Source organism: Medicago truncatula, chromosome 3 (genome assembly GCF_003473485.1).
Source record: "Medicago truncatula cultivar Jemalong A17 chromosome 3, MtrunA17r5.0-ANR, whole genome shotgun sequence".
Lineage (NCBI taxonomy): Eukaryota > Viridiplantae > Streptophyta > Magnoliopsida > Fabales > Fabaceae > Medicago > Medicago truncatula.
Genome location: NC_053044.1, coordinates 8,542,504 through 8,566,069, shown reverse-complemented (window position 1 = coordinate 8,566,069; position 23,566 = coordinate 8,542,504). Strand labels below are relative to the sequence as shown.

The 23,566-nt window shown below is 35.7% G+C and overlaps 3 protein-coding genes and 1 pseudogene across 3 annotated transcripts; 3 read left to right on the top strand and 1 right to left on the bottom strand.

Annotated features, from left to right (window-relative positions):
• Positions 1-2,253: 2,253 nt before the first annotated feature.
• Positions 2,254-22,748, top strand: LOC25488718 (DNA (cytosine-5)-methyltransferase 1-like; annotated as a pseudogene).
• On the top strand, positions 5,639-13,673 carry LOC112422563 (uncharacterized). The gene is made up of 5 exons (XM_039832229.1): positions 5,639-6,125; positions 7,680-7,961; positions 8,442-9,122; positions 9,357-9,584; positions 13,051-13,673. The coding sequence occupies exons 1-5, from the start codon at positions 6,111-6,113 to the stop codon at positions 13,051-13,053; spliced, it is 1,209 nt and encodes a 402-aa protein (XP_039688163.1). The 5' UTR covers positions 5,639-6,110; the 3' UTR covers positions 13,054-13,673.
• LOC120579647 (uncharacterized) lies at positions 10,015-11,066 on the bottom strand. Its single transcript, XM_039832230.1, has 2 exons — positions 10,607-11,066; positions 10,015-10,324 (listed from the first exon to the last, which is right to left on the bottom strand). The coding sequence occupies exons 1-2, from the start codon at positions 11,027-11,029 to the stop codon at positions 10,082-10,084; spliced, it is 666 nt and encodes a 221-aa protein (XP_039688164.1). The 5' UTR covers positions 11,030-11,066; the 3' UTR covers positions 10,015-10,081.
• LOC112420419 (uncharacterized) lies at positions 18,005-19,439 on the top strand. The gene has a single exon (XM_039832231.1). The coding sequence runs from the start codon at positions 18,887-18,889 to the stop codon at positions 19,298-19,300; it is 414 nt and encodes a 137-aa protein (XP_039688165.1). The 5' UTR covers positions 18,005-18,886; the 3' UTR covers positions 19,301-19,439.
• Positions 22,749-23,566: the final 818 nt, after the last annotated feature.

Sequence of the window (23,566 nt, the reverse complement as noted above, 5' to 3'; positions counted from 1 at the left end):
CAATTTAGGTTAATGTAAATTAAGTTTACTTATGTTCAATTTAGGTTAATGTAAATTTAGTTTACGTATAAGAGGTTAGTGTAATTTCAGTTTACAAAGGTTAGTGTAGATTTAGTTTACGTATGTACCTTTAAACTGCGATGGGCTCTGAAATGAAATGGTGGAGATGCGGCGAGCGAGCGAGTTTGATGAGAAAGAGAGATATCTTTCAAAAACGCGGTGTGAGTGTTTGGAAAGAGGAATACATGAATTAGGATTACGTTTCCAGGTTTCAGTGATTAAGCGATGGATGAAATGATTTATTAATTTGAAATTTTTATTTTAGTTAAAGGGTATATTAGTCATTCTGGGGTGTAACTTGTTTTTTTTTTTGGGTGTGACTAGCACCATATTTTTATTTTATACTTCCTTTTAGTGAAAATTAAATGTAACAAATTATTTATATTAATTTATTAACATCAATAATTTAATGTTTTATTAATAAAATATGAAATTATAAGCTAATATCAATAAGTTAAGAAATTATAAAAAATTTCAATATATTTTCTACCAAAATTATGATTCATTCCCTTTTTTCTCTCTTACAATAATGAAAGTTGAAAGTTATAACTTGATATGTTAAACAATAAGTGTTGAACGGAACAACAGAAGACGTAACAACACTGTAACATCCCAGACTGCTTTTAGGATTGCCGATTGACCTCACAAACCAACACGAGTCTTTTCAGCGTGTTTTGTCCTCACTCGCACGCTTATCGGGAAACTTCCCGGTAGGTCACCCATCCCAAAATTGCTCCAAGTCAAGCACGCTTAACTATGGAGTTCTTATGGAATGAGCTACCGAAAAAAAGATGCATCTTGTTGATATAGGTAGTACTAAACAATTCTTATAAGCCGGCCTTCAACCATGCAATCCCATACCTGCACGGCCTCAGGGTCCCTCTCATTCCGATGTGATTCAATTTTGCTTAGAAGCATGCCAGGAGCCGGACCACTCCCCGCCCTCATCAGCCTCGGGCGTTATAAACACAACACAAGACAGACCAACACATGACATACTTTTATGGTATTGAATGATTTTTGATCTTATATGATTTCTAGTGGACAAAAAGCTATTTTGATATTTTATATAACTTGTACGTGTGACAAAAAGTTGTACTATGATTTTGTGAAGGACACAAATTTTAATTTTGTCTTGTCACCTGCCTCAATCTTGTTTTGTCCCTGAAACAATTTTACAAATCAAATGCGGTATAACTAGTGTTGTTATGTCTTGTCCCTCATTTTTTAACAGATCAAATACACCTTTAAATTTGAATTAAACTCTAGAAATACGATATTGTTAAATCTCTTAAAACAAAGTTTTATCATCCATTATGATTCTATCTGACTAGAGAAATCAGTTTACGCAATTGCGCGAATATAATATATGGTTAAAAAATTATAAAAAATAATTTTGACCAAAAAAAACTTATTTTTTTTAATATATATATAAATGAAAACTAATATATGGTTAAAAAAATATAAAAATGAAAAGTGTAAGAGCATAAATATCGCGGGGTGCTTAAGTTGCTTTTTCAACCATGCCACAGTGCTTGTCAGTAAAGACACCACTATTTGATGTGGTAAGAGTGGTATAAAATGGATACGTGGTATACTTTGGCAACGGTAGCAATTCAGAATTCATACACCTCTAAATAATGAGTAGTGTTATTTAAACAATCATATGAGACAACTATTGTGACAACTTATTTTTCTCTCTTTTCATTGGTCAAAAACAATGGAGAGAGAAAAAGGAAGAGGGAGAGTAAGAGGATAGTGTGAGTATGAGAGAGAAAGTTGTCAAAAAGTTGTGAGAAAGTGGTTGTACAAATATCATTTCTCCTAAATAATATTAGACTGGTGCTAGTCACACCAAAAAAAAAAACAAGTTACACCCTAAAATGAATATACCCTTTAACTAAAATAAAAATTTCAAATTAACTAAATTTACATTAATGTAACTTTTTTTTTTGGGTGTGACTAGCACCAATCATAATATTATAATGAATTGAAAATTGATTTGGCCAGTAATATTTTCTTACCTTGCTTTTCAAAACTGAAGCCTAAATATTTTTACCGTTGAATAACGGCTAAATTGCAACGGCAATAGCAATAAATTTTCTTGTTTTTACTTCTTATAAAATGCATCAATAGTGGAATTATTTATTTGACTTTATTATGTAAACTATATATGTATATATGCGACATGCATTATTATCAAAAAATATAATATAGTGGAAATTAGCCGTTATTCACATATTGATTTTATTTTCAATTTTTCCATCACACAATTTCACAAAACCCTCACTTTCTTTCCATCTACAACAAAAAACGATTCATCAAAATTCACCTCGATTCAACAAAACTCTAAGGAAAATCATTCAACTCATGGGTTCCGCTTCTCTTCTCAATTCTTCAGATCCTGGTAATATAAATATACTCCTTTTTTCTAGGGTTTTATTCATCTCTTTTTTTTGCGCATCAATCTTCAAATTTTGCTTTGTTTTTTGATTTTGCAGGTATATTAAACTTGTTTAGTGCTTTTGGGTTGTGTTTATTTGTTCTGATTTAAAGGGTTTTTTTGTGTGTGTGTGTGTGTGTTGTTTTTTATGATTATTTTTTATTTTTTGTTTTTTTAATTGAATATTCTGATACCCTTTTACGTTTTCTCGTGATTTATATGTTAAAGATTTGATTTTTTTCGTTTTGTAATTTTTTTATAATTTAATGGTTTTTTTGTGTGTGTGTAGTTTTTTATGATGTTTGAAGATTTATAGTTGAATTTTCGGTTTTTTATTTGAATCTGTTCATACCCATTTATGTTTTTGAAGGATTTTTGTGTTAAATATTTCAAATGTTGTGATTTGTGGTTAGTGTTCGATCTGAAGTCCAAGTCATCATTTGTCTGAGGTATTATCCGATTTGGATCTTCTGTAAGCCCTCGCCCTTTCGTCCTTGGTTAAAAGGCGGTTTAGAGGTCGAGGGGAACGGGGCAATCGGAATTTACCTTGGGAAAACAGTGCAGCGGACTCGAGGTTGGAACTTTGGTTTATGTTTGAATCCATAGTAGCTTTTGTGATTCGATAGGATTTCACTGGAAATTTTTGTTGTCTCTTCAACCATGATCTGCGTTTTAAGCAGTGATTATTTTTCTAGTCATTGTTGTTTTGATTCGATCTTTTGGTTTTCATGTGGCTCTACCTTAGGGTTTGAAGCCATAACAGCTTTGAACTTTGCTAGTCCTCAACTGACAGTTTTTGCTGTTTTTTTCAGCCATGATCTGCTCTCTAAGCAGTGATTATTGTCATTGTCATTGTTGCTGTGATTTGAGCTTTACTGTGGTTCTAGCTTCGAGTTTGAAGCCATTACAGCTTTGAACTTTTCTAGGCTTCAACTGATTATTGTTGTTATTTTGCAAATGGTTTCTTTTGGGGCTGGTTAACACTGTTTATTGATATATTGGAACCTAGGGAACAGTTGTTTTAGTTTTTTTTCCCTGAAGAACTTTCAGAAAACCTAATGTTAGATTTGGTTTAATGTTGAAAACCTTCAAGCATACATTTATCCCAAAGCAATCTAGATCTAAATGATTCAAATGATTCAACTGTAAACAAAACATACAGATTGGTTGATTGTGTATGCTTTGAAATTTTCAACCGTAAACCTAATCAACAGTAGCGGATTTGCACTGTCTGCGAATTTAAGTTAATTTTTATGTTGTGATTTCAGTGAAGGAAACAATAGCACTTTCAGAATTAGTACTTTTTCTTAATTATATCACGTGATAGATTTGTTTGAAATTTTCTATTAATTTGGGTTTTGTGTTGTTAACTGCAGTGCTTTATTTAATATGTTCTATGACTTGAATGAATTGTTTATTTTTGTTTGATGTACTTATTATGAGCATTGATGACCAAGCTTATTGGTTGGTTAACTAATAAGTGATTCGCTGTTCTGTTTTGATGACTTTAAATTTTTCAATTCAAATTTTGCAGCAGTGGTAGATTGTGGAACTAATGTGTGCTCATTAATGCAATACTGCTAGGGTTAATTACAAGATGTTAGAAATGTATTGTGATCTACAGAAAAAGAGCAATTAAACTTCACATTTCTATGTAGATTTTTTACCTCTAATATTTTAACAGTATGAAGGAAAACACTTGTAAAAAAAAACAGTAAGAAGGAAACAAAGAAAAAACAGATAAAATCCTTTGGAAATCTATCTGATGTTTGCGTAGAGTTAAAATTGGTGTTAGCTCCCAATAAATGTGAGGTTTAATTAAATTAATTGCTATTGATTTGTGTGAATCTCAATTAACTATCGGGGCATATGTAAAAATTACACCCATTTATATCTTTTAATGGGTGTCATCTTTTTTTCCCATTGCTCTGTGCTAATCGTTTCCCCCCCCCCCCCCCTTTCTTATCCTTTGAATTAATCACAGATTTTTTTTTTTGTAATTCTATTAAATCTTATTTTTGCTATGTGAAAATATCTGAGGAATGATATTTGTATAGATATGCTTGTTCTGCCTTCAGATCTTCAGATGTATCCCTGTTTATTTCCTTGATCCCATTTCTTGTATATTTTTATTATTGATTTGATTTTGCGAGAATGTTCTATTTCCTTTCCCTTTTTATCCTTCTATTTTTCAGGCAATGTGGATGATTATTATGCTTATAAATTCCGTATTTATATTTCACACGCTGCTCTGATCCCCTGTGTTGCCTTTACAATACTTGGTTTCGTTATCGGATATGTAATTTTTTTTTCTTTTTGTTCAAAATAGGTGTTAAGGACATCATGAGTAAAGAAGACCCCGTTGTTTCGAACGCTGAAAGGAAGTTATGGCTGGTGGCAAGCAAAAGAAGCGAAGTTTGTCAGAGAGCAGTGAGCCTGCTCCTACTTGTAAAATGTCTAAACGATCAGCAAGTGCAGCAAGTAAAAATTTGAAGGAGAAGTCTTTTTCCAAGTCTGATAAGTCTGATCTTATTGAAACAAAGAAGGATCGGTTTGTAGAAGAAGAATTTCTAGCTGTCCGTATGACTGCTGGACAGGAGGATGGCCGCCCAAATAGAAGAATCACAGACTTTATCCTTCATGATGAATCTGGTGCAGCACAGCAACTTGAGATGAATCTAGTCCGTATGACTGCTGGACAGGAGGATGGCCGCCCAAATAGAAGAATCACAGACTTTATCCTTCATGATGAATCTGGTGCAGCACAGCAACTTGAGATGCGTGAAATCAATGATTTGTTCATCACTGGACTTATATTGCCACTGGAAGCAAGCGTAGACAAGAAAAAAGAGCAAGGTGTCCGATGTGAAGGCTTTGGTCGAATTGAATCGTGGGATATATCTGGCTATGAAGAAGGTGCTCCTGTGATATGGATCTCAACTGATATTGCTGATTACGATTGCCAGAAATCAGCTGCTAGTTACAAAAAATACTACGATCAATTCTTTGAAAAGGCCCGTGCTTGCATTGAAGTATACAAAAAGGTAAAAAAGTCTGCTGGTGGAGACCCTGACATAAGTCTTGATGAGTTACTTGCTGGACTGGCACGGTCCATGAGGGGTGTGGTTATCATGCATAAGCCATAACTTATGCACCATGCATAAGCCTGCATTAGTCCAGCCCATTATGCACCTAGCCCAATAGAATTGCATTGCTTCCTACACCCCAAAGGAATTGCTTCACCATGCAAGCAAACAAGACAAAACAACACACATCACCGTCTTCCACACAAACGGTAACAAACACGACCAAACTTCCACCACCGCAAATCACGTCGGAAACAAACTTCCACCACCGGAAACCGTTCAGAAACCACATTCACCATAACCGCATTCACGTCGGAAACGACATTCACCACCGGAAGCAAACCGCATTCACGTTGGTAACGGCATTCACCACCGGAAGCAGACCATGTCGGAAACGGTAACAATCACGTCGCAAACTTCCACCACTGCAAATCACGTCGGAAACAAACTTCCATAACCGGAAATCGCATTCACCATAACCGCATTCATTCATCATCATCGCCGCAAAACAGTTGGAAAAGATGAAAACAAAACAGGTTTGAACTTATCTTGTGCTTTCAAGTAATTACAATCAGTTTAATTTCATCTGTTAGTTGGAAATTGTTTCTGGAAAGTAATTGCATATGTAACCCTAAATTTACAGTTTAATTTCGAATTGGTTTAATTTCTGGAAATGGTTTCATAGTGTTGATTTGTTTAATTTCTGGAAATGGTTTCATACTCTTGACTTGTTTCTTATTATAGTATGTTTTGTTTAAAAATCATATAGAAAACCATTTTACTCTGAAAACCAATATGCTGTGTAAATGGTTTTCACAAGTTTTACTCTGAAACCATTTTGATGTGGAAATGGTTTCAGAGTGTTGATTTGCTTTGGAACTGTTTTTAACAATTTCTTTGTTTGGTTTAGAATCTAAGTTATCAAAATTCATTACATATGGAATCTTCACTTAAGCTCATTACATCTTCATTTAAATCCTTTGTTTGGTTTAGATGAATTTTTCACATAAATCTCATCCCTTAAAACTTTCAGCCCAAATTTTAAAATACAAGAACAACTAATATCAAAACCATTGTGCTGTGGAGATGGTTTTGGTGAGTTGTACTCCAAAACCATTATATATAAACGTGTAGATAGAAGTTAGAAAAGGATTTAAATATTGTGGATTTAGTGTGTACTTTATTACTCTCTGATTTCAAAAGGTTCAATTCATTGGATAGTAATATCTCTGGTGCTTTATTGATGTTAGTATCATTTATTGATGATTGTGGTCTTTAACCAACATTTCCTGCTACATGTTCTTTTATCATTCTGATATGTTTAAATTAATTGATGTACTATTTGTTTGGGATGATCTATGTCAAAAGATTCTGCAAAGTGTTGCATTAACTTTATGTGAGAAGGCCAATTCCTTGAAATGGTTTTGTGGCTGGTTCCTATCAACTGTTTTTTAATGGCCTGCCTTTTAAAAAACAGTAGCAAGTTAGATCATATTTTTTAGTTCAATGAGTTGAATGGACTTTGTGTGAGAAATTGAAAATGTGTAAAATTATAATTGTCATTCATTTTAGTGCCTAGTCTGTCATAATATTGTATCAAATTTTTCACAATGGTAAAAATCAATTGTAAAAACTATAGTTTAGTAGAATAGTTTAGTAAACCTATAGTTTCTTATGTAAGAAAGTTGTGTTCTGTTATTTTGATTTGATGTTGACTACTTGTATTATGGTCCTGTAAAGTTGAAACTTAATTTATTAGTTATACTTATATCTCAACAACAGGTTGGTCTGGCTTCTGTTATTTTGTTGTTGAGCGCCTGCATTGTTATGCCTTTGATTGAAGTATTGGAGAAATTTAATTGACAGTTTTCAATTGTGCATGTCTAGTTAGAACTTAGAAGTTACTTTAATAAAATGTCCATATTGTATTTGTTTTTTTTAATAAAATAATACCAAAATCATTTTTCTGTGGAAATGGTTTCTATGTGTTGTACACTAAAATCATTTGGTGCTGATAATTGTTTTCTTTGGATTAATGTCTCAAGTATAGTATAATCATCTGATGCTGGTAATTGTTTTCTTTGATCCAGGTTAACAAATCTAACGACCTAGGGCCAATTCCAAACTTCAGTATTGGACTTACGCAATTAGAGCAGGAGCAAGCATCTGATGACGATAATGGAAAAAAGAATGGTAAAAAGATGGAAAAGAAGACGGATCAGATAAACCGTGGGAAAAGGAAACAACAATCTGATGAAGGAAGTTCAGATGACAAAAATGCAAAGAAGAGTGGTAAAAAGATGAAAAAGAAGCCGGATCAGAAAAAACAACAATCTACTGGAGAAGAATCTGATGAAAAGAAGAGTATTTTTGTATACATATTCTTACTTTTATTATAGTTGCCATATGCTACAATACTATCTGCCATATTTTGTATACTAATTGCTGTAATTTTGTCTGTTAAGCTAATGAATTTAGAGTTCCCATACTGCATCAGTCCATCTGCATCATTTTATAGCCTATTTGTTACGTTTGTTCGACTAGTTTAGCCGTGCAACTTATTAATCCTAACTTGGTGAAAAAACACCATTCTCCTTCATCACTTCCAATTGAATCCTAAGATGTTAATACTGTAAAATTAAAAACAGTTGGAATTAATGTCTCAAGTATATTATTAATAGACTGTCTGAAACCATTTGGCACATGGAATGGTTTCAGAAAGTTTTACACCAAAACCATTTGATGCTGGTAATTGTTTTCTTTGGATTAATGTCTCAAGTGTATTATTAATAACTTTTTGTTAATCTCTCAAGAATAATCATTTGATGCTGGTAATTGTTTTTTTTATCCAGGTTAACAAATCTGATGAAGCAAGTTCTGATGACAAAAATGGAAAGAAAAACTTGGATGTCGATCAACGATTGAGGCACAAGCTTAGCATACCTAAGGTCTATGACCTTACGAAGTCAATAGATGGAAAAAGAAGAAAAGACCAGATAATTCAACTTTTGAATGAGAGTGGGTTTGGAGGAATGGTTCATATATGCAAATGGACAAAAATCCACAAATTCTTTGTGGAATGGGTTGTCAGACACTTTGAAAAAGAGAATATGTGGATAAGACTGAGCAAGACGGATGTGCTCCCACTGAAAGAAGAAGATGTGCACAGAGTGTATCATCTCCCAATGGCGGGGGAGCAGATCAACATTAAACTTTGCTCAGAAGCAGCAATAAAGAGACTCAGGGTAGAGTTAGGATTGGATGGTGATTATTCTCCATTTGTCAAGGCGACAGAGTTGGAGATAAGACTGAAGATAATGGAGAAACCAAAGGCATGGGTAAAGGGTGCAATTTGTCTTATAATTCACAACATTTTGTGCCCCACTAACAGCAGCTTAGTTTCTCTACATTATGCTCAAGTATTAGAAGAGGCTTCATCTTATAACTGGTGCTCCCATGTTCTCCAATATATGAAAGACGGATTGCAAAATCCGGAAGTGGCAAATCCATTAGCGGACTTCCACTTCCTAATGGTAATCTCTCTCTCTCTCTCTCTCTCTCTCTCTCATTTCATTATATATATTCCTATTTTTATGTTGGCTGTTTGTATGTCTGAAACCATTTTGCACAAGGAATGGTTTCAGACAGTTGTCTTACAAAACCATTCGATGGACATAATTGTTTTCATTGGAACTGCATGCATACATAGACTATAGGATCATGATGAAGAAGATGATGCTAATTATGATGATACTAATTATTTGCAGATTAATTACATGGAGAAAATGGGGAAGAGAAGCCCATTCCTTACAGGAAAATACAAGCAGCTATCGCTTCGTGATTGGGATGTCAAGTCGGCAAACCAAGACCTTCAGAAGGTGCATGAGCTTATGGGACTGGATAAAGGATTGACAGTTGGGGTCAAAAGACTGCAGAGCACCGATGATGGTATGCTTGTAATGTGTTTTGATGCAGATACATGTCCACTATCTAAGGTGAGAGAAAATTAATGATATTCATGCAATGTTAATGTATAAACCATTAATTTATCTTAAATGGTTTTAAGATGTTATACAATAAAACCATTAGTATTGTTAAATAATTTTACTTGCTAGTTTAAATGTTTTTCTTCATTTTTGTTTTAAACTGATACAAATCAGTAGTAATACTCTGAAATGGTTTCAGACGTACAACACTAATAGTATTTCAGAGTATTACTACTAATTTGTATCAATTTAAAACAAAAATGAAGAAAAACATTTAAACTAGCAAGTAAAATTATTTAACAATACTAATGGTTTCAGACGTACAACACTAATAGTATTTCAGAGTATTACTACTAATTTGTATCAATTTAAAACAAAAATGAAGAAAAACATTTAAACTAGCAAGTAAAATTATTTAACAATACTAATAATGGTTTTACTGTATAACATCTTAAAACCATTTAAGATAAATTAATGGTTTATACATTAACATTGCATGAATATCATTAATTTTCTCTCACCTTAGATAGTGGACATGTATCTGCATCAAAACACATTACAAGCAGACCATCATCGGTGGTCTGCAGTCTTTTGACCCCAACTGTCAATCCTTTATCCAGCCCCATAAGCTCATGCACCTTCTGAAGGTTTTGGTTTGCCGACTTGACATCCCAATCACGAAGCGATGGCTGCTTGTATTTTCCTGTAAGGAATGGGCTTCTCTTCCCCATTTTCTCCATGTAATTAATCTGCAAAATAATTAGTATCATCATAATTAACATCATCTTCTTCATCATGATCCTATAGTCTATGTATGCATGCAGTTCCAATGAAAACAATTATGTACATCGAATGGTTTTGTAAGACAACTGTCTGAAACCATTCCTTGTGCAAAATGGTTTCAGACATACAAACAGCCAACATAAAAATAGGAATATATATAATGGTTTGAAGCTAAAAATATGAATATATTACCGCAGCCAACATACAAATACAAATATGGGGGAGAGAGAGAGAGAGAGAATGATTACCATTAGGAAGTGGAAGTCCGCTAATGGATTTGCCACTTCCGGATTTTGCAATCCGTCTTTCATATATTGGAGAACATGGGAGCACCAGTTATAAGATGAAGCCTCTTCTAATACTTGAGCATAATGTAGCGAAACTAAGCTGTTGTTAGTGGGGCACAAAATGTTGTGAATTATAAGACAAATTGCACCCTTTACCCATGCCTTTGGTTTCTCCATTATCTTCAGTCTTATCTCCAACTCTGTCGCCTTGACAAATGGAGAATAATCACCATCCAATCCTAACTCTACCCTGAGTCTCTTTATTGCTGCTTCTGAGCAAAGTTTAATGTTGATCTGCTCCCCCGCCATTGGGAGATGATACACTCTGTGCACATCTTCTTCTTTCAATGGGAGCACATCCGTCTTGCTCAGTCTTATCCACATATTCTCCTTTTCAAAGTGTCTGACAACCCATTCCACAAAGAATTTGTGGATTTTTGTCCATTTGCATATACGAACCATTCCTCCAAACCCACTCTCATTCAAAAGTTGAATTATCTGGTATTTTCTTCTTTTTCCATCTATTGACTTCATAAGGTCATAGACCTTGACTTCATAAGGTCATAGACCTTAGGTATGCTAAGCTTGTGCCTCAATCGTTGATCGACATCCAAGTTTTTCTTTCCATTTTTGTCATCAGAACTTGCTTCATCAGATTTGTTAACCTGGATAAAAAAAACAATTACCAGCATCAAATGATTATTCTTGAGAGATTAACAAAAAGTTATTAATAATACACTTGAGACATTAATCCAAAGAAAACAATTACCAGCATCAAATGGTTTTGGTGTAAAACTTTCTGAAACCATTCCTTGTGCCAAATGGTTTCAGACAGTATATTAATAATATACTTGAGACATTAATTCCAACTGTTTTTAATTTTACTGTATTAAGATCTTATGATTCAATTGGAAGTGATGAAGGAGAATGGTGTGTTTTCACCAAGTTAGGATTAATAAGTTGCACGGCTTAAGTAGTCGAACAAACGTAATAGATAGGCTATAAAATGATGCAGATGGACTGATGCAGTATGGGAACTCTAAATTCATTAGCTTAACAGACAAAATTACAGCAATTAGTATACAAAATATGGCAGATGGTATTGTAGCATATGGCAACTATAATAAAAGTAAGAATATGTATACAAAAATACTCTTCTTTTCATCAAATTCTTCTCCAGCACATTGTTGTTTTTTCTGATCCGGCTTCTTTTTCATCTTTTTACCACTCTTGTTTGCATTTTTGTCATCTGAACTTCCTTCATCAGATTGTTGTTTCCTTTTCCCACGGTTTATCTGATCCGGCTTCTTTTCCATCTTTTTACCATTCTTTTTTCCATTATCGTCATCAGATGCTTGCTCCTGCTCTAATTGCGTAATACTGAAGTTTGGAATTGGCCCTAGGTCGTTAGATTTGTTAACCTGGATCAAAGAAAACAATTACCAGCATCAAATGATTATACTATACTTGAGACATTAATCCAAAGAAAACAATTACCAGCACCAAATGGTTTTAGTGTACAACACATAGAAACCATTTCCATAGAAAAATGGTTTTGGTATTATTTTATTAAAAAAAACAAATACAATATGGACATTTTATTAAAGTAACTTCTAAGTTCTAACTAGACATGCACAATTGAAAAATGATATATATAGATTCATTTTAAGAAGATAAATGGACTTGGTTAGTGGGAGAACTGTGAAAAGATGATCACAAATCTGTTGAGGAAATGGTTTATGGAGATGATAACTTAAATTTCCTGAAGTTAAATGCAATGATGCAACCTAAATCCTCTCCCCCACACCAATTTGAGCATAAGTTAATGGAAAGTTTGAGCATAAGTTAATCAACCAGCATGCACAAAATTTCCATTTCAGTCCTTGCACCAGAAGTTCACTTTTTGCTCATTTAAGCACTTCCAAAGCAGCTTAATCATCATTTCACAATTAATAGAACAGCTTATCATTTCACAATTACTCAGATACCAATTTAATATATCTTTCCTAAGTTGTTCATCAAAAGATTATACCCGAAACAGCTCAAATTCCAACTTAAGCTTTCAAATAGAACTTATGAAACCATTTCAAAACCTATAATCAATCAACATTTCCAAATGTGTTCTAAACCTATAATAAATTTCAATTTCCATTTTATAAACCTATAAAAACCAACAAACCACACATTTTAATTGATACCTAAGCACAATTCGAAATTAAAATGTCAACTTAGGGTTACACAGATGCAATTACTTTCCAAATTAAACAAAAACCATTTCCAACTAACAGAAACACTTTCAAAACTCATTGTAATTACTTGAAAGCACAAGATAAGTTCAAACCTGTTTTGTTTTCATCATTTGCTGTTTGTTGAGTTTCAATGGTGATAATGATGTTTAAGCACAGTGATGATGATGAAGATGCTTGCGTGAAGGATGGTGAATGACGGTTACGGTGACGGTTATGGCGAAGGATGATGATGATGTTGACGAAAAACGACGATGGTGATGATGATGGTGAAAATGCAATTGATCGGCGACGGCGAGGTTGTGAGTAACTGAACGGCGGTACGACAGTGGTGATGGCGATGAACGGTTGGTTTTTTGAAGAATAAAGAAAAGAGAAATGAATAGAGAAGAGAAATGAAAAGAGAAAGAGAAATGACAAAATGGGCTAGTTTGGTTTCGTTTGGTTTTGGGGGGGGGGGGTATGACAAAATGGCTTCGGGTTCCAAAAGCAATTATGCACGGTGCATAAGAAAATCTTTATGCACCATAACCACTCCCAACGTGAAGCAAGGTTCGCCGGTGAAATCGGCGCAATCACGCAGTGACGTAGCCGGAAAACCACGTCGGAAATCGGAGCAAAGAATGCAGTCGCGAAAACGGAGAAAGATAGCAGTTTCGCGAAAACGGAGTAAGATTGTGGGGTCTGAGTTGAGAACCATAGGATCATTACAAGTGTCCTGTTATCTGATGGTTGTGATTAACTTATGCATGGTGCATAAGTTATGGCTTATGCACCATAACTTTTGCCGCTCATTGGTTTAGACCTGACCTTGAAGGCCAATGACAAGGGGTTCACAGAGATTCCTGCTCTTGCTGCTCTTAGAGATGAGAGCAAGAAAGAAGCAAACTTTACAAATGCACAAGTGATGCCATCAAATGCAACTTTAAGGATTGGTTCGGGAACCGGGGATGAAGAGATGAAGGATCAGATGGATTCTGTGGATGAAGAAGATGAAGATGCAAAGCTAGCAAGACTCTTGCAGGAAGAAGAGTACTGGAAATCAAAGAAGCAGAGGAAAAACCCTAGATCATCTTCTTCATCTAACAAATTCTATATCAAAATCAATGAAGACGAGATAGCCAATGATTACCCTCTCCCTGCTTATTACAAAACTTTTCTTCAAGAAACAGATGAATTTATCGTTTTTGATAATGACTATGACGTGTATGACACTGACGACCTTCCTAGAAGCATGCTGCATAATTGGGCTTTATACAACTCTGATTCTAGATTGATTTCCTTGGAACTTCTTCCTATGAAACCTTGCTCAGAGATAGATGTTACAATCTTTGGATCAGGTGTAATGACTTCAGATGATGGAAGTGGGTTCAATCTCGATAAGAGGCTGGCTAATCTTCCAGTGCTTCTGGAGAACAGGCCACTTATGGAATTCCAATTTATCTGAGTGCTATAAAAGAATGGATGATTGAATTTGGGTCGTCTATGGTTTTCATATCCATCCGAACAGATATGGCCTGGTACGGTACCTCTTCTCTAACTTAAATGCTATCTATATTTTTTTTTTCTTTTCTGTATATGTATGATAATAATTTTGGCTGTTATGTTTATACTTTAGAGCAATCTTATTTGAAATGAAATAAAATTTGAGAATTCATTTGATTACGTGAGTATCAAACTGTAAGTATAATCCGTTTGTAGATAAAGCTATTGCAATTATTCTGTCAACTATCATCAATGAATCTGGTCATCTAAGTGAAATATTTGTGCATATTTACACAGATCTAAGAATATTTTGTTATAAATGTCCTATTTGCTTTGAAAAATATTCATCCATATTTGATTTCTTTCAGGTATAGACTTGGCAAACCATCAAAGCAGTACTCTCCTTGGTATGACACCGTATTGAAAACTGCAAGGATTGCTATAAGCATCATCACATTGTTGAAGGAGCAGAGCCGTGTATCACGACTTTCCTTCGGAGATGTCATCAAAAGAGTATCTGGGTTTAGTCAAGACAACAAGTCATACATTTCTTCTGATCCATTGGCTGTGGAGAGATATGTTGTTGTCCACGGACAGATAATTCTGCAACTGTTTGCAGAATTTCCAGATGAAAAGATCAGGAAGTGTCCTTTTGTGGCCGGTCTTACGAGCAAATTGGAAGCGCGGCACCATACCAAATGGTTGATGAAGAAGAAGAAAGTGTTGCCAAGGAGTGAGCCAAATTTAAATCCTAGGGCTGCAATGGCCCCTGTTGTATCCAAAAGGAAAGCTATGCAAGCCACAACAACAAAGCTGATAAACAAAATATGGGGAGAGTATTACTCAAACCACTTGCCAGAGGATTCAAAAGTGGTAATTGCTAGTGAAGTAAAGGATGATGATGAGGATGCGGAGGTGGAGACAGTACTGTTGGAGGGAATGCAAAAGCCGCACTCAGTTTCCAAACAAACTAAAGCGTTTTCTGATGACGGAGAAATTAGATGGGAAGGGGGTCCTGAAGGGAAGACCAGTTCTGGATTGCTTCTTTATAAGCAGGCAATTATTCATGGTGAAGTTGTCTCTGTTGGAATATCTGTGTCGGTGGAAGTAGATGAATTGGATGAACTTCCTGATATATATTACGTTGAATTTATGTTTGAATCGAAGGGTGGGAAAAAAATGTGTCATGGTAGGATTATGCAGGATGGTGGTTGCCAGACTGTTCTTGGCAATGCAGCTAACGAGAGAGAGGTGTTTTTGACTAATGAGTGCAAGGATTTAGGACTGCAGGATGTTAAGCAGATAAATATTGTAACCATCCAAAAAACACCTTGGGGGCATCAACATCGAAAGGCTAACATCGTTGCAGATAAAATCGACAGGGAAAGAGCAGAAGAAAGGAAAATGAAAGGATTGCCTACTGAATATTACTGTAAAAGCTTGTACTGGCCTGAAAGAGGTGCTTTCTTTAGCCTTCCGTTTGATACGCTGGGTCTAGGGTCAGGCGTCTGTCAATCTTGCAAGTTACAGGAAGCCGAAGAGGAGAAGGACGTTTTCAAAGTAAATTCATCCAAGTCCAGTTTTGTATTGGAGGGAACTGAATATTCTCTCAATGACTATGTTTATGTCAGTCCTTTTGAATTTGAGGAAAAAATAGAGCAGGGAACTCATAAGAGTGGGAGAAACGTAGGATTGAAAGCTTATGTTATATGCCAAGTGCTCGAGATCATTGCCAAGAAGGAAACAAAACAAGCTGAAATAACATCTAGAGAGATCAAAGTCAGAAGGTTCTTCCGACCGGAAGATGTATCAAGTGAGAAGGCATATTGTTCTGATGTACACGAGGTAAAAAGTTACATATACAAGTTATTATAACTTAATGATTTTTTATTTTTGGTACTAAGTCATTCATACTTGTTCTGAATTGACTTTGATAAGTGACCTGATCTTTGTGCGTTCATATTGTTGTTCATTGTCTCTGTGCAATTGTTTATATTGACTCAGATATCATGTTTTATGCTTTTAGGTGTATTACAGCGATGAAACATGTACAATATCTGTACAATCCATAGAAGGTAAATGTGAAGTCAGGAAAAAGATTGACGTCCCTGAAGGAAGTGCCCCCAGAATCTTCCATAATGTCTTCTTCTGTGAGCTCTTGTATGATCCTGCCACTGGAGCACTCAAGAAGGTAGTGTATTTTTGACCCTGTTATAACTTTTATAATATGCTTGTTAATCCTCAGATAAATCTGCAAAAGCATTGGTGTTTTATGTTTTATGAAGTTTTTATACTTTATTTTGAAGTAGTGGACTATTTGACTTTGTATTATTGAACCTTCTACCGATTTATATAACTTTCAGTGATTACTCTAAGGAGTGTTACACTGATGAAATCAAGGCAAAGCTTGATCTTGTTGCCTCGTCTCATTGTATCTGCATTCTAAATTCTATACAAACTTCTTAATAGAGTTTGAATTTAATCCACTAACAATGTAAAATATTTTTATACCAAGTAAACATAAAACTGCCACATTATAGCATCCAAGGTTTTTTTTTCACTTGTATTAAACGTCAGCTCTTTGAGATGGGTGTTGCCAATGTCATACATGTGGTTCACTGATAGTGTTAAACTCTACCCTATTAGTGGATGAAAGTCAAATCTAGATACTCAACTTTTTTTTTTTTGAAGAAGCTAAACGAGCCCAACTAAATTGGCACCGGAGGGAATCGAACTTGAGACCTCGAGGAGAAGCATACTGCCAGGTCCCAAGCCAATACCACCAGGCCAACCCAAGTGGGTTTAGATACTCAAATTTTTAATCTTTGTATTCTATATAGATAGCTTTGCTGCCATGATTTTTTCAGTCAAACTTCAACCAGTTATTTCATTTAGTATAGTTTAGTGTTGATTAATTTTTTAGGTATTACACAGATGGAATAATATATCATGTTTTCCATTATGATGCAAGCATAAGGATCATATATGATTTACACTGAATAAGTATTTTATTTTTCATTTGCTTGACAGTTGCCATCACATATCAAAGTAAAATATTCTAGTGGTACAGCTGATGCTGCAGCTAGAAAGAAAAAGGGAAAATGTAAAGAGGGAGATAGCATTTCAGAGCCTGATCTAGAAAGAAAAACATCAAATGAAAAACGTTTAGCAACCTTGGACATTTTTGCAGGATGCGGTGGCTTATCAGAGGGGTTGCATCAGTTTGGTAAGTTTAACTCCACTTTTCGTTATAGAAAGAAAATCAAATGTATGTATATATGCATAATGTAACTCATGTTACTGCTTTCATTGTTTCAGGTGTTTCATCAACTAAATGGGCTATTGAGTATGAAGAACCAGCCGGGAATGCGTTTAAAGCTAATCATCCTGAAGCATTGGTGTTTATTAACAATTGCAATGTTATTCTTAGGTAAATGATATGAGAGAGAAAATATAACAGGCCACAAGGTTGAATAAAGAGGTACACATTTAACTGACTCATAAGTGATTGCAATGCAGGGCTATAATGGAGAAATGTGGAGACAGAGATGATTGTAGGATGTGGAGAAGTGTGACCAGCCGGAGTTCCCATGCGATAGTGCGGGCAATGTCCACCTTGATGCCTTAAGGATGTAGTAAATCAAGGGACACACTTCAAGGAAGAGGTGAAAGAGAGGCTCGCCTCTCTTTCCCTGGTCTCATCATGGGTCTCATCAAGGACACCGGCATGAGACTCCCCACTGTTGTCCATGAAACAATCCGCAACCCAATCACTGATAACTTCATCAAATACTACATCTTTGGTGAAACCAAAAAAAGTCAAGGCAAGCAAGCATCCTCTTCTCGGGCACCACCATCACAATTTGAACCACAGCCCCACTTTTCACATTTCGACCCCCACACAACGCTGCTTTTGATTTTGCAAACTACGCCCAATGGCAACACCAGTGCAATACTCATACATGAAACATGCTGGAGGCAACTAACCGTGCTAACACATATTTTTAGCAGTCTCAGTATTTGATGCGGCAGCAGACAGGGTACCCCCGGAGGTGATGTCCCAGTTTATGACACCAGAGGCCTATCAGACTTATGTCTCTTGGCCTGAGGGCAGGCTAGATGCTTATGGAGGGGTGAATCATCGTTTGGGACGCTTTCTGATAACATATTGATGGAAGACTCTGACGGAGACGATAAACAAAAATACTTACTTTTGATACTACATCAAAATGGCGCCGCTGCCGGGGACTGGCGTTTAGATATTGTAGACATCGCGACTATTTTATCATTTTAAGCATCGGTATATACTCTGTAAATATTTTTTTTGTTGTATAGTTATTTGCACTAACCCCTCTTTGTATACAAAGAAAAATTTCTTGTTAGTTATATCCGTTTCAGATTCTCTACCTAAATGAAATCATGGCTGATCATGATGGTTTCAACCTCTACAATCAATTTGAGTATGAACCCTATCAACAATATCCTTCTGAAGATGAACGGATAACCGAAGATGGAAAATATTTTGAATCTGTTCATGCAAGATACTAACCAAAGATTGAAAAATTTATCATGTCAAATGGAGAAAATGCAGCTGCAACTTTCAGACATAGATGTTCAAATCAGCAATCTATTCCTTCATGAAAAGCACGAAGATGTTTCAACTGAGAATGAGGAATTCAGTGAGATTGTTGAGGAAGGAGTTGATCAAACTGAGGAAGGTACAACACTGGAAGGTGCACAAGAAATAGACACATCACACAAAGAAGAATTTCCTCAAGAACGACCATATACTGAAGAGGCCAAAACTGTTGAAAATGAAGAAGTGATGGAGGTGACAGAGAAAAAGGAACGGATACTAAGCAAGGAAGAATCAATGGAAGGAAAGGGGAAGAAAGTGAACAAGGTGGAGTTGATCGGGTCATAGATGAGATATGTGCCTTGTTCAACAAACCAAAGTTAGGGAGGATATGGACTCCACATCAGCTGCACCTAAAGTTCATGGAATTCCTCCCAACGTGCAGAATTACAAAACATGATGTGTTGTCCGTTTCATTTTGGCCACCCTAACGAAAAAGGCGTCGAGCTAACGACGTTAAACAAGCGCTAGTTGGGAGGCAACCCAACTTTGTAAGATATTTACTGTTTTATGCATATTAGGGAGGATATGGACTCCACATCAGCTGCACCTAAAGTTCATGGAATTCCTCCCAACGCGCAGAATTACAAAACATGATGTGTTGTCCGTTTCATTTTGGCCACCCTAACGAAAAAGGCGTTGAGCTAACGACGTTAAACAAGCGCTAGTTGGGAGGCAACCCAACTTTGTAAGATATTTACTGTTTTATGCATATTAGGTGTAGGAGTCATAGTGCATGTCCAATTCATTCATAACAGAAGTCAGAAAGAAAGCAAAAACTTAAACTGTCATAACTCGCGAGGCGAGTACAATCACTCACCATTGCGAGTAAATGGTAATTGACTGCGTTGACTACCAAATGACTCGCCCTTGCGAGTAACAGCAGTTCTGACAGTTACGAATTCCAACATTTTCTTCACTTAACCACCCATTACCAACATTTTCTTATCATTTTCGTTTTTCTTTTTCTCTCATCAAACCATTTACAAAATTTTCTCTCAAACACAAAACAAGTAATAAAAGTGTTTTGAATATTCATTTAAAATACAACTTTCTAGCACTTATCAAAAGGGAGACTAATGGTTATTTACAATTTTCTCCGACTCTATCCTTTGAGGTAAAAGGTCAAACTCTTACACACTTGGCTTTATGCTTGCAGTACCAAAGCGATCATGTGTCATGGTTTCAAAAGAAAATTTGAGGCAATATGGCTGTGTTGACTGATCATATATCAAAGGAGATGAATGAGTTGAACTTGATTCGTTGTCAGAAAATTCCCAAGAGACCAGGTTGTGATTGGCGTGATCTTCCAGATGAAAAGGTAAACTGAAATCTTTGTGAATTTTAGCATGACATTTTTTTTGTGCTGTTAATCTAATTGATGTTATCAAATATAATGTACAGATAAAACTGTCAAGTGGACAACTTGTTGATTTGATTCCGTGGTGCTTGCCTAACACTGCTAAGAGGCATAATCAATGGAAGGGACTGTTTGGTAGGTTGGACTGGCAAGGAAATTTTCCAACTTCCATCACTGACCCTCAGCCAATGGGGAAGGTTGGAATGTGCTTCCATCCTGATCAAGATAGAATTCTTACTGTTCGTGAATGTGCCCGATCTCAAGTAAGTCTATCGCTTAAGTTACTTGTCACCCTAAATGCTTTGATAAGAAATGAAACCTAACCAAATTGGAAATTAACTATGGATTTAATTAATATTAATAATATTATCTACCAACTGTATAAACAAATTTTATAGAGACGTTCAGTCACTTGTTGTATAGATATTTGTGCAAGCAATTTAGAAAATAATAGTAAGACTATTGAACTCATTAACTATTGTGGATTAATTTGTTATTTTCATTCAATTTATTATGAAGAATTCTGCTCATGCTATCCAAATATGTGGTTAGGAAAAAGATGTTCATGGTTTGAAAATTATGATAGGAAATTCTCATATGATCCGGTATCATTTTTTACTTATCATCTTTTTCATTGATAAATGCAGGGCTTCCCAGATTGCTATCAATTTTATGGTAACATCATACACAAACACAGGCAGATTGGTAATGCTGTTCCCCCTCCTCTGGCATTTGCGTTAGGGACAAAACTCAAGGAAGCAGTGGATAGTAAGAGCTCCAAGTAGAAGACTAGGGCATGCATCCTGCAAAAAGCGTGCTTATCATGAGACTTTTGAATAACTATAGATTGTGGGCACCGGTGAAAATATTTATTTTTGGACGGATAACTGGCTTGCTGAACCTTTGGTTGATCTGCTTCAAATTGACCCTTTATTTCATGCGGATTTTATTGGTTCGGTTGCGGATGTCATTGTTGATGGGGGTTGGGATATTTCTGTGGAGGTGCTGGCCACTCCTGGGGTGGCAGCTCGGTTGGGTTCCATTGTCTTGCCTCGCACCCACCTTCCTGATTCGCTTGTTTGGCCACATTCAGCTGATGGTAAGTTAACTGCTAAACTAGCTTTCACTTTCCTGAAGCCTGTTGATACTATTATTCCTTGGGCATCTATGATATGGAAGACTTGTATTCCATCCTCTCATTCATTTATATTTTGGCGTCTCATTCATGGTAAAGTGCCCACCGACGAGAATCTTTGTACCCGGGGTTGTATTATTGTTTCAGTCTGCAGTTTTTGTTCGAAAACTGATGAAACATCAGAGCATTTCTTTGCTGCCCTTTTGCAGCGGATCTTTGGAACTGGCTTGGGGGAAAATTAAACCACGTTATGGACCTTACCTCCTTTCAGTCGCTGCTTCTGTGTATCCCTCCACATTACTCTTCTCAAGTTCTTGATTTATTTGTGGTGCACACATTGCATATGATCTGGATGTCTCAAAATACTTTATGGTTTTCTTTGAATACGGCCACGATTCACGCAGCCAGGGTTTGGTTGCACTCCTTAGTGGGTATGAGTGGTAATCTTTCCGTGGGTAAGTGTCTTGCTTCATATGCTCTTCTTCTTGATTCCTTCTCGGTTTCCCATCATAATCGTCTGATTAAAGGCACCCTCTGCGCCATGATTGAAGGTGAATACAGATGGTTCGGTCATTGGAAATCACGTGTGGTGGCGTGTTTCGTGATCGCTTAGGTACTTTCCTTGGTGCCTTTACCTGTAATTTGGGAATTTCTTCTGTTTTTACTGCGGAAATTCATGGTTCTATTTTGGCTCTGGAGTATGCTGCCCACAATTGGTGGAAAAACTTATGGTTAGAAAGTGATTCCACTTTTGCTTTGAAATTGATGGCATAATGCTTCTAAATTAGGTGTTCAAGTTATTTCTTCACATATTTTCCGAGAAGGCAATTGCTGTGCAGATAAGTTGGCTAATATGGGTCATTCGATTCAGGGTACGGTTTGGTTGTCGGTGTCACCACCCGAATTGCATGCTGATTTTTATAAGGACCATTGTGATGTGCCTAGATATAGGTTCCCTTAGGCGGTTGGTTTTTCCTTCCGGTTTTGTTTGATTTTGCTTTTTGGAGGGTTTTGGTCTAGTCCCCCTCTTTTGTATATACTTTTCTCCATTTTTAATAAAATTTTGGAATTGGCGGCATAGGATGGGGGTTCAGAGGGGTGCCAACTTATACCTATCCTTTCTCCTGGTTTAGCAAAAAAAAATTGTTCTTTTTTATATATATTTATCAACGTTTAATATTTATCCATTTTTTATGTATTTTTTCATGTATCAATGACAAATGTTTGTCTTGTTGTCACTATCTTGTATTTTTTTATTATCATTATTAGTTACAAATATTTATCCACTTTTTTACATATCAGTGACAAAAACTTGTCTCAAATGTTTATCCTATTTCTTTTTTAGTTTAATTGTGGTGCACTGATACACAACCGAACATAAACTTAAGTATGTGAGTTTTGATACTAGAATTTTCAAAACAAAGAAAATATATAAAAGTAAGATACTAAAAAACACTAAGAAAAATTGATAGAAGGAGAAAGTATGATAAAGGATAAATATTGGCCGTGCCCTTTTTCATTGATATGGGTGTTATATATATATATATATATATATATCATGTGTGTCTCTCTCTGTTGAGAACAGCTAATAAATATCCCTAATAATTTTCAACAAACTAATGAGTAATTACATGCAATAAACTCTAATAATATTTTTTCTATATTTACATAGGCTAATACACCCCTTTTGTCAAAAACAAAAAAGTCTAATACATCCCCGTAGTCGACAAATGTTGAAACTATCCCTAAAATCGTCAAACAGTTGTAGCGGAATCCCCTGACCGCGAGTAACTTTTTCCCGCACAAAGTGTATATCAATTTCGATGTGTTTGGTGCGTTGATGTTGAACTGGATTGTCGGATAGATACACGGCGCTAATGTTGTAAAAATAGACCAACGTTGCTTTTGTAACAGAGCAATGAAGTTATAAAAGTAGATTTCGTATCCAACATGATTTAGACACTACATTAACCACTCCTCGATATTCGGCCTCTGCACTTGATCAAGACAAAGTAAGTTGACGTTTTGCGGACCAAGGGATCAAATTGTCACCAAGATA